The sequence below is a fragment of the Pinus tabuliformis genome, chromosome 7 (genome assembly GCF_031772625.1).
Source record: "Pinus tabuliformis cultivar Carrire ecotype Pingquan chromosome 7, CPIR1, whole genome shotgun sequence".
NCBI lineage: Eukaryota > Viridiplantae > Streptophyta > Pinopsida > Pinales > Pinaceae > Pinus > Pinus tabuliformis.
The window spans coordinates 285,682,025-285,694,469 of record NC_142293.1 but is presented as its reverse complement, the minus strand read 5'-3'; the positions used below and the strand labels follow the sequence as shown (position 1 = coordinate 285,694,469).

Here is a 12,445-nt window from a genome sequence, read left to right as displayed (position 1 = left end):
TTCGAAACATTTCAGCTTGAGATATGTTGGGAGGGGCACACATTTCCTGCAACTGAGCATGTTTCTAATTTTTTAGGCCATTATGCAACCTACTTTGGACTTTTATCAGGGGAATAATGCATCTTTTCAGTTTTTCCAACAGATTTTCAGCATTGATCTTTCTTGTTTGATTTTTCAGCTTTGAAGGCAACAATTTTTTAAAGAGAAAAAGACGTGTTGTGTACCTAACCACAACATCCTTAAGACGTACTGGCCTCTATATACATGAGCTATTTTGTGTATGCTCATGATTTTGTAATAGCCATTATATTTGTAAAAATACCATTTTTATCTAAAAAGGGCCTAATGAGTTTTAAATTTTCATAGTGACTTGATCTTGATAGGGTTCTATTAGATTTTTGCATCATTGCTGTTATAAATAGGGGTTTCCCCACTCTTATATATCTCTTATCATTTTATCAATATAATCAACCAGTTTATGGTGTTATTGGAGAAATCTTCCTCCAATACTAATAATTGTAGGTGCAATCAACTCTTGAGTGTGCAGGTGCCCAGCTTTTTCCTTGTATTTAATCGTTGGCTATCAATTTTTGTTCTCTGTTTTGGTTATCTCCATAGTTGTAATAGTAGTTCCATTTCAGGCACTGGAATCCTGTGAGATCTCTTTTTCATGATGGTATGTTTTTGAAATATGGAATCTAATGAACAAAATATTTGGCCAGATAAAATGCATAACTTTCGCATTAAAGAGTAATTTCACCTTCCAGTGTGGGCACTGGGAATTACCCTACCTTTTGAAGGAGAAGAAAGAATATCTTCAAGGTCTTGCAGTGCTAACATTTTATGTGATCATATGATTTGAAGAAGTCACAATAGTGGTCTGTTGATACTGTAGAGTACTCTTAGAATCTAGGCAACTGTATTTGTGAGATATTGTCAAAACTTATTTTAGGTGGGCAATGGTGATGGTAATATAGAACTGAAAACAAACAGGTTGCAGAAACTGTCAAAAATGAATCTAACGGTGAACCACAGTTATTGTAACCTTCATGGGATATATAGTGCATATTACATGCAGAGATCAACCAAGAGGAATACAGGCGACATAAGCAGTGCCTACAGAAGGATGGAAGGCAGCTATAATGAACGACATCTGGGAAAAGAAGCTAGATTATGATTGGAAACAAAACAGAACAATGCATAGAAAGGAAAATGGACCAAAATTAGTCAAAAGAAGATACACAGACAGCTTAAAGCTGTTATTCGAGAATTCAATAGAATGCAAAACATCAAGTCGACAAACAAAGACGTCAGACGGTTAGGAAGTAGCTAACAGCAAGGATTCTTAATGACAAATGAATCATGCAATGACCATAAAAGTATTTTCTTTAATTCCAAACCTCTGTTAAGTTCTTATCTAAACCTCAAAACCAATAAAATTTATCATCTGTTGAAGTGCTGAGGCAGAGAACTGGCACTAAAACACATAGATAAAGATAGGCGAAATGCCATATCCATTGCTACATGACAGTGTGGGAAACGTTGCCATTTTTCTGTAAATTTTTTCATAAAAATTCCATGAAAAAAATCAACCTATCCATTTTGTATGTTCTCAGCCTTATAGAACAAACTTCAAATTTTGCACGTCTCCAATATGCCGTTAATCCTTGCAACTTTACTCATTGTATGGTTCATACGTCGAACATAATGCCAAGGGAAGCGTTAATCCTTGCAACTTTATTCATTGTATGGTCCATTCTTTGGACATAATGCCAAAAGAAACTCTGAAAATGAAGAGATAGAAAAACAACAACTCCTCCATAATCTCACAGACTACCCCTTCCAATCCTCACAATTTTACTACTCGCAAGGTAGATGCTTGGTTCAGAATTATAAAAGAAACCATGCGGTTAGAGGAGACACTACAAGAAACATTGTGCCAATGGAAAGAGAGAGAAAACCAGTGTTCCATGGTAGTTTCAATTTTCGAATGACATATCTCGTCTGGGCTCTAGACCCTTTCAAAGCTTCCATGAAAACCTTTTACTAGTCATTTGATATTACTGATTTCATAGCAGCTCCGTTGCATAAGCCACTGACAGGTATCTGCTCTTAAGAACAAGGACGTCCAACTTTCACGAAATCACTTGCCATGTGAAAGATCGTTGCTGAATAGTATAATCACATTTCAAAATTTGTATCAATAATTAGCCCTTCTTGCATTTTCCTTTGCGAAGAGCAGTGATTACTGCAGTGAAAGATTTGGCAGCATGGATGATCCCTCTTTGCTCTAATTCTTTCCTAATAATAAATACATCTGCTCTGCTACCTTGCTTGCAAACTTCATGCATCAGAGTATTGCATAAATGAGCGCTAGGAACCAAATCCGTATTAAGCATTTCATTCAAGAAATGCCGTGCTTTTTGTATCTCTCCTTTTTGGCAAAGTCCATAGATCATTAAACTGAAGACGAGGGAATCAGGAAGAATACCGTTTTCTAGCATCTGTTCCCATAGCCTCAGAGCCAACTCTGAGCTCCCTTGTTTAAAATGTCCATTGATCAGTGTAGTGTAAATATTCAAATTTGGAACTAAACCTTTCTGAATCATTTCAGTCATTTTCTGTTCTGCTTCTTGCAACATGCCCTTCCTGCACAATCCATTGATGAGCCCATTGTAAGAAACAACATCAGGTACAAGACCCTTTTGGACCATATTATCTAGTAGTCCAGAAGCTTCATCCATTCTCCCTTGCCTAAAGTATCCATTTATCATTATATTATATATTATAGGATTAGAAAAGGGCCCATTATCTTCCATTTGCTTCAAAAGCTTCTCAGCTTCTTGCATATCACCCCTTTTGCAGAGTCCATCAATAATTGCACCATAGGTTCTAACGCTGGGGACAAGACCCATCTGCCACATTTCCTCGCACAACTTAAAAGCCTGCTGCACATTACCCTCTTTGCAGTGTCCATTGATCAGAGTGTTGTAGGTGATAGAATCCATAATGAAACCTTCCTCAATCATTTTCTCCATCATTCTCTCTGCTTCTTCCATTTTCCCTTTCCTACAAAACCCATCAACCAGAGCATTGTTAGTAAATGCGTCTGGCACGAGACCATTCTCTAACATACTATCACAATGTCCAAGGGCTCCCTCCACATCACCTTTCTTGCAATGGCCACTAATCAATATATTATAGGTCCGCTTATTTGCTAATATGCCCTTGTCGACCATCTTCAAAAACACGTCCTTGGCTTTCGAAAGCTCACCTGCCTTGCAGAACCCATCTATGAGTGTGTTGTATATCACCACATCAAGAGCATATCCATCTCTCTCCCTCTGAAGCACAAATTCATGGGCTTTTTCAACTCTACCCTGTTGACAGAACCCATCTATTATAATATTGAAAGTGTACAAACTCGGCTGAATACCGAGTTCACTTATTGCTCTTAAAATGTCCAAAAATTCGTCGGTTCGCTTTGACGAAAGCAGAGCATTGAGAAGGGCATTGAAAGACTTAATTGTAGGAGCCAAACCCCGGATTTTCATGACATGAAGTATTTGAAGTGCCTCATCAATCATCCTATGCTGAACACAGGCACTGATTAATAAACTAAACACAGTTGGAAGAGAGACCCATTTTTCAAAACCTTCAACAAACACCCCACAATTTGAAACCACTCTGTTATTGCACTTATTCAACAGTATAAACCTATTGACTAGAGCATAAGCTTCGTTCATCATGCATCCCTGGGCAAGGATATGGATGATTGTGGCCAGTGATTTAAGGGTGTGTTGAAACCCAGATTGCCGTCTAGCCCAGTAGAAAAAGTCCAATGCGCATCTCGGATTCTTTTGATGTTCAAGCAGGATCTCTACAGTACGAGACGGAGTTAGCTCTGATAAGGTTAAGGACAGCCAGGGGTAGCAACGGACGGCACTACCTCGTTTTTCTGTTTGTTCTTGAATCTCATTTGGTGAGTTTGGTGGGCTTGCGTCATCCTCCGTACTGATACTTGTGCTCATTGTTGGAAAAGCATTATAAAAAAATTCAAAGGTGATTGAAGATGGAAATCCTGACCTGATGCTGCTGTTGTTCTTATGCAGAGGAACCGACATGGGGATTGCATTTGGCAAAGTGGGTACCAATAGCTTCGCCCTCCCGTATACTATCATCCTCCCGTTTATATTTTGTTGATCTGTAGTGCCCTCACTGAATGCCAAAATTGTCTTTGAGTGTCACACTGTAAATCTTTGAGCATCACACTGTAGACTCATGGTAATGGCCTTCCTAGTTGGCTAAGGAAGCAAGAACGATTATAAAATATCAAACAAATAATACAAGACTAACTCAGTCTAACCAATCTTACAAACTTCCAAACAGCGAGCCTGGATTTATCAAATAATACAGCACATTAAGTGGGAATGGTATGAGGGTAGTGACTGATTACATGGCTTTTGCTCCGTTAGGTAGTCACTGATTACATGGTTTTTGCTACCTTTTAAAATTAATTTTGAAAACATATAAACATCCAACTTTTTCATGTGGAAATATTAAGAGTTTGAGAGGGATTAAAAATAGTAAAGTTATATAAATTTTCGCTAAGTTAGATGGTTAAATTGGTAGATTTACTGTGATTCAAGTGAAATTGCATTTTCTAAGAGTGTTTGGAGAATTTTCTTTAAACTTATTTTTTATATAATAATGATTTTTTCCATTTTATTTTCTATTTTCTATTTTATTTGATTTAATTCTAATTCCTTTGCATATTATTATCAAATAATTTAATTTTAATTTCTTTATAATAATAGTTATGATGTATATATATTACTGTTGAAATAATTCAAATAAAATAATAAAGGAAAATTTAATTAACTACCAATATAAAGGTTAGAGTATTAGAGTTTAATCTCATTTCATTTCTTTATGTGTGAAAAAAATTAATATACACTTTTTATTAAATTTTTGGTCTTGAGGGAAATGTTTTTTTTGGAAAAATAAAAATTCTAAAAGTCTTTTTCAAAAATACATGAATTATGAATTAGAGTTTGATCTCATCTATTTATGTGTGAAGATGAAGCATATAGTCTCCCATTCATATATTTTTTTTTTCTAGAAAACAAAAATTCAGCCAGTCTTATTCTAAAATATATACTTAATAGTGTAAATATCATGCAAAACTTTTAAACTATTAAAAATATCAAAAATATTTTTTTTGGTAATATATCAAATATTATAATTTCTAGTTAGTAGGGGGTGGCAAGATGTAAAGTCTTGGTGAAATTTTCATGTAATAAAGTAAATAAAGGCAAAATAAAACCATGGATAAGGGACACGTATCCCAAATGTTGGGCAAAGATATCGCATCGTTGGATGTTGGATGTGTGTTTTGGCAAAGGCTAAGGCAAAGTCAAAAAGGCATTTTTGGCACATTTATTTATGAAAATAAAGGAAATTAAGAGAAAGGTAAGGTGTTGGATGTTGGATGTGTGTTTTGGCAAAGGCTAAGGCAAAGGCAAAAAGGCATTTTTGGCACATTTATTTATTAAAATAAAGGAAATTAGGAGAAAAGTAAGGGGAAAGGTTACAGGTTGCATATAAAAAGGAAATTGAAGGAAAATAATGGAAAATGAAGAAAATACGGGCCTCATTAATAAAAAGGCTTCTGAGGATCAGTTGGCAGGCTCTTGGTCAGTGAAAGTTTGGAGCTCTCTCATTATTCTCTCTCTCTCTCTCACTCTTGGTCACTAGAGTTTTCTTGGAGCACTCTAGTTTGGAGCAAAGGAAAGGAAGGAAGCAAGGATCAAGGAAAGGAAAGCAGGACTCAAGTAGCTTCAGCAGGAATACTTGCAGGTAACCTTTTGCATGTGTGAATTCCTAGCTGGTTTGGACATGCATGGCTTTGCATGTTGGTGTATGGTTCTCTTGTTGTTAGTGGCATGGTTTTGTTGGGTTATGACAGTGGATTTCAACCTAGCCTAGCCTAGCCTTTTTTTGGATGTCATGGTGTGTTGGGGTGTTGATCTCGTCTTTGAGCTTTGGAATTGCCGGACGGATTTCGGAATCTAGGGCGGAGGTAGTCTCAAGGTTCATTCCTAAAGGCCTAGGAATCCCTTGACCAGTTTTGGCGAGATACACGGTAAAGCCTGAGGGAGATGTCTTAGTTTAAGGCATAGTGATCCGGGTTTGGATTGCGGTAAAGCCTGAGAGATAAGGAGACAGAAAATTCCCCCGAGGATAGTGATAGATTCTAGATGCCATTCCAAGCTTTGTTCGGTTGTGATCGGAGCATCGGTTTTGGTGTGATCACAGTTTAATGAGGGTGGAGGTGGTTTAACCTCTGAATTCCCTTGGTTGTTCTATGAGATCCCACATTCATTCTTGGAATATGGCACGGGGGTGACTGGCTGAAAGAGAGATTTGGTTCAACAATGTCTATGGTCGGGTGGTACGTGGAAGTCCTGAACCTGGTGGGATTTGCCAATGATTAATAAAAGCTAAGTGCTCTTACTTTTGTACTTATTTATATGTGGATTTAATGGTTGTCATATCTCTGATATTTACATGGTTTAAAGCTTGTTATAAGCATAGTTGAATGATTGGTTCATGTCATGGTTATTTTATGTATTTACTTGTAACTGTTAAATGGATGGATGCAAGACCTAATTGATGATGTAGTAGTTCAATGGAGAAGGAGGTGATCCTTTTGGTTATGTTTCATAAGTTGTTTCAATCGTTTATGCTATGTCTTGTATCCTAGACCTGTAGGTTGCATTGATGCCAAGTGTTTGACAGAATGTCAGTCCCGGTTGGGGATGCTCAGGCCTAGTCCTGAGGGTGATTTTTTATTGATCAACATTTTTATTATGTTTTTAATGAATTATGGAAGTTACAACAAGTTCTGGGCAGAGGCCAGGATTTTGGGCTAGAAAAGTGGCTTAAATCTCGGGGTCGTTGGCACAAAACTGGCAATTCTGGTCCACAATCGCAGACAGGCAAGCCTGTGAGAGCAACTTTAGGTTGTTGGTTGCTTCCTTGCCCATAGCATGAGAGCGACTATGGCTTAAGAGCTGCAGAATAGCAGTGGGACCCAGGGACAGGTTATTTGAGTGGCTGACTTGTCTCTTGAGGGTTTTGTTGATGATGTTGGATGATTGTATGTGATGTCCTATCGATTCCACTTCCTTAAGGTGACATAGGAGGTTGAATTTGATTGTAGTATCATCTCTCCTCATGTTTACCCCTGTTGGCATGGTTACTTTGCGTAGACCCGGGACGGGGTGTTACAGAGTGGTATCAGAGCATGGTTGCGCTCTCCTTGGGTGAAGGTGCTTGGTCAAGCATGCATGTCAGTTGCATATGTGTCTCTTACACTTGGATTCCATGTGCTTGTTGCATTGCATCATGTTGATCATAATTGTAGTGAGTTTGTCATGAGGAGCTTGATGTGATTTTGTGGGATGCATCGTTGGAAGTGTATGGCTGGTTACATGATTATATGCAGCTTGATTGCATCCTTGTATGTTGGGATGCATTGTTGATTATTTGATTACATGCATCATTTTTGTAGGTTGATTACAAGAATTGATCACTTATGCTCGACTACATGCGGTTATGTGTATGTGTAGTTGATTAAGCATTGCTTATGCAAGTTTATAGTTGCATGAGGCAATGTGTACAATGGAGTAATGGTTGTGGTCATGCATGTATGGTCTGGGTTATAGTTATGCATGAATAGTAGGTCAAACATGCCATGTGAAGTCATGGTATGCATTTAGGTCATTAGGGTAATATTGGTATGTTAGGATGCTAATGTGTTGGTTGATGTAGAGCAGGAGATGCAGAGCATCATAATGAGGTTGTGGCATTGGACTTTGGGGTAAGAGCAGATCATCATACAGGTATTGTATGTTTAACATGCAGGTATTTAAGTCAATGATTTTTATATGCATTAGGTTTATATACATTAGGGTTATGTACATTTCTTTTGATGTTATGGTTACATTCATGATGGATGTTAGTTTATTAGTGTAGTTATATGCACGTGTCAGATAATCAAGAATGATAGTAACTTGTAGTTGTATGCATTGATATTGTTGTTTTATATTAGATAACCTGATGATTATGTTATATGTTGTTGATGAGTATGTTATAGGTTAACTTGTTGTTGTTATATGACAATTAGCTTGACGATTAGGTTATATGTTGTTGATGAGAATGATAGTTAGCTTGATGATTAGGGTTATATAATTTATACCTTGATGTTACATGTATCATGCTAAATTGGATTCCCTATGTTGATGGTTATGGTTACAATATTCAGGTATGAGCTGACATATTTGTGATATGGTGTTGTACTAATCTAGATTGACTTTGCATATGTGTGAATGATAATTGTGTATGAGTTATGATGTAAACATGTTAGCTAGTGACTATTCTGGATATCATGATCTTATTTATGTTTGAGTTGATATGTTGTGAAGTTATATCGTGCTAACTAGATTGATTGTGCAGACAAGATAGCCTCCCTTGAGACACAGTAAGGTACGAGTTTGCTTATGTTGTATATTTGGTGCTTGACTGTTTGATTATGTCGTCTAGTTGATTTATTTAACATGGTATGTTGCAAGTTGGTTGAATGTTTGATGAATTGCATAATATGAGTATGTGTTCAAATGATCTTGTTTTAAGATGATTGTGCTAATACATATGAGTTGAGATAGTTGACATGTACTTGAGTATGATAGGTGATAGTTGTAGCATTATGTATTATGACTGATGACTATGAGTTGACTATGGATTATGACATGATTGTTAGTCCTGGTAAAGGTTGATTTCGAATTGATAGATATGATTGTCTTGATATGTGGAACATGTGGTTGACATGTGTGAGCAGTTGTAGGAAACATGCTTGGTATTAGCATGACAAGGTAATAGTTGATGTGTTTATATAACTAACAATTGGGTGATGTGACAATGCATAGTAAGCCTTGATTGCAGCAAGGAAAAAGGTAAAAGAAAGGAATTGGGCAAGAATTTCTTTGGCTAGGTTTGGAAACCCTAATTCCAAACAAATGAGTGCTTTGCATACAGGGAGTCTTCTTAACCTTGATTTTGTTGACATTATGTGGATATGTGCTAGATTCATGAACATGTACTTGACAAGTATATTAGCTAGTCTCTAGTTATAGGTGGATCTGTCAAGATAATTGGAGTCCCTTGAGAGATGGCGTGGATGTGTTCAGTTGCAAGGCAGCAAGCTTGGCACGACAAGATAAGGTAACTGATGTATTGTTATGTTTATTTATGCACTGACATTATGTGTTTATGGCAATATAATGCAGGGAGTTGCATGGCAAGAGAGATTGCCATGAATCTTGAAGAAGGCTCAGGTTGAGCTTTCCTTTGGAAGCACTAGGAACCATGGGGATTGAGTGATGGTGTCTGTTGTTAGTCTTGTGCTTTTGGTCTTTTGCGATTGTTGCGCTTGATTTACGATTTTGCATGTGTCTGGTACATAGCTATGCCACTTTGTTGCGGTGTCGTATTGTTGTTATGGGTTTCCATGATCTTCTTCTTGTTTGTTTCTTGGGTTGCCTTTTATGTTTTGAGTCTTGGGAATTGGTTGGGAAAGGAGGAAGTTAATGGAGCTCTGGGAGAGCTATGTGGTACCCAACAGGTAAGGTAAGACTCAGATGAAGCTTTGTGCATGAGTAAGTGCAACAGAAGGTAAAACTATGACAATTGATTGGACTGGTTGGGTCCATTGTGGTAAATGGATGGTGGCAGTACAAACATGTGAAAGGTAACTAGAAAAGGTAAATTAAATGGATCTGAGGTGTCAAGTTCCTTGGATATGTTGGGAACAATTTTTTCTCAATATTGTGCATGGTGTGCATGAATAAAGGAAGTTCTCTTAACCTAGACCTTATGTTATCTGGTAATTATTTTATGATCATGATTATACTAATGTTTATATATGTATACATGTATGCATGTATGTCATTGTCTAACAAGATGATGATTGTTTTATGCTAATGATTATATATGTATGTATGTATGTATCTATGTCATTGTTTGACAGGGTTGGCAAGGATCATTCTTGTGGAGGAATGATTGCTTACACATGCGAATGGCATGAAGAAGTTTCTAGTCTTACGAGGAATCAATTGAGAAGAGTAGTCATGACAAATATACAAGGTCAATATCATATGTTTATGAGTTGATATTTTGTGATTATATTATGCCTATGTTATGTTATGATAGGTAACGTTGAGAGATACATCAGTGAAACGAAGCAGTGTGGTTGCGGCATGTTGGGACTGTTAGCCCTGAGGTGCAGTGTTGCTATTTTAACAGAAATGTCACTTGTTTTAGCTCCGATGGTCCACATCTCCTCTTGCTCTGCTTTGGCCATAAGCCTTTAAAAACCGGGACCATACAATTATCGCAATACAAAGGAAAACACGGGAAAACCCGCAGTCGAACCATAAGTCGAACTTCAAAAATTATACACCCGCGCTCATAAATATCGGCAGGTTCGCTCTCGGTTCATCTCCTTTCTGTTGCGCTCTCCATTCTCTGATCTCCGATCATATCGGTCTCCGTCGCTTGACCAACATCCTGACCGTCGATCCACACCATTGAACGGCCCCCGTACCCCACTTCCCACTAGTGACCCAAGGAGGAAATTTGTTGGCTTTGTCAGTGTTTTTGACAGTCAGACAATGAACTGAAATAACAGAATGCATGGCCAAAAAGGGAAAAAACAACAGCATGATGCAGCCAAACCAACATAAATGATCATGGAACATCGCTGGCACGAGTGAACCACCTAACAGCGTGGCAAAATTACCAGAATTTGATTACCGTGTTTGTTAGAAACATAGCTCTCTGAGCTCATGTTTGTCTAGTTACGGAATCAAGTAGTTAGAAGACAGAGGGGATAGATTAAGACATCTCGAGCCTCAGAGAGTTTGAGAGTATTGTAAAAAGCCTATAAATGGCTGAAAGTTCAAAGGAAGAGGGGTTCAACTTTTGGAGACTGTGGATACTCTGTTCCTCCCAGCATCCCATCTTCATTCCAGTAATACAAGCTTCTTTTGTTGTTACATGTTCAATCGCCATCTTCTCCTCTGTTCTAAGCTTGCACTTGAATAGGTTATTCATGTTTTCTTCCATGTCTAATGACAAATAATTGTCATCTTATCTCTGCGTTGATAGATTATATTTGCAAGCTTCATTTACTTTCTGTAGCTAGCCATTCATATGTGTTTATGTATGCATTTGCTGGTACAGTCAGGATTCTCCATCTATTCATTGAATTTATAAACTATTGTGCATTAGTGGTTGAAATCCTTGTCAAGCTGAGGCTATTCATGCATGTCTTGAGTGAAAACAGAGTTGAAACAGTCATCTGACTTGATCTAAACCCTAATCCATTCCAATAGTTCAGAGAACGTATATTGAAGATTTATATGTTTCCAGGCATATCCGAGATACAACCTAGGAGAGTTTCCTGGAGTGCTAATATAATTAGCATCGTTGCCGGGGAGAGGAGACTGAAGCTCAGCTTCCCTGGGGGACGACACAGATCCAGCTTTGATGATAGACAAAGTCTGGACACTATTTGGGTTGTAGTCATCTATCTGGAAACTCTACTGGAGGACGAACCTCTTGGCGACTCCACTCCATAGTTATGGCTCAGTTTGTGAGCCATGCTCGGAGAAATCCTCAGAAGCCATGAGCTGACCCAGTACCTGACCTGGAAAAAAATCATCAAAGAAAGAAAGGCATTGCAGAAAGGAGCATCAGGTTCAGGTAACTCTAAACAATATTCTATCTCTTCAAGAAAATCCTATAATAGAACAAATACATGTTGAGAGTATAGCATCTAATACTAGCAGTGAAGAAAAAATCTCAGAGATTCATAGAGCTCCTTATTCTTTAGGTTCTCCTTTCGTTGTAAGCCCAAAGGAAGCCTCTCCTCCTATCCATCATACTCCTTTAGTCCTATCAGTCACTCCTCAACCCTCTGTCGTTCAGACTTTCAATACCCTTATAGCCACCACAACTATGGAAACACCTACCAAAATGGAAAGAACCATAGCTGCTAGGTATGAACCTCTAGTACTGCCCACTCCTTTAAATGCCATGCCTACTGGAGAATATCAGAAGTATATGCCTAAGTTCACTGGGACTGAAGGTGTTATAGCTGAGGAACATCTTGAATCATTCTACAACTATGTTGATAACCTGGACATTATTGAAGATGATGTATGGATGAGAGTCTTTGTCCAAAGTCTAGATGGAGAGGCTAGAAAATGGTTCAGAGAACTGACCCCAAGGTCTATAGCAGATATTTATGCTTTAGATGATGCATTCCTAAAGCATTGGGGGGATAAGAAGGATCTACTCTACTACCACACAGAGTTTGGGA

At 37.9% G+C, this 12,445-nt stretch overlaps 1 protein-coding gene across 1 annotated transcript; it reads right to left on the bottom strand.

Moving 5' to 3' along the window:
• Positions 1-1,201: 1,201 nt before the first annotated feature.
• LOC149246981 (uncharacterized) lies at positions 1,202-4,468 on the bottom strand. The gene has a single exon (XM_089458091.1). The coding sequence runs from the start codon at positions 4,179-4,181 to the stop codon at positions 2,208-2,210; it is 1,974 nt and encodes a 657-aa protein (XP_089314217.1). The 5' UTR covers positions 4,182-4,468; the 3' UTR covers positions 1,202-2,207.
• Between the last annotated feature and the right edge of the window lie 7,977 nt (positions 4,469-12,445).

Bases quoted from the DNA above. Each gene is read 5' to 3' on its own strand.
- LOC149246981 (XM_089458091.1), bottom strand. From the start codon at position 4,181: ATGATAGTATACGGGAGGGCGAAGCTATTGGTACCCACTTTGCCAAAT.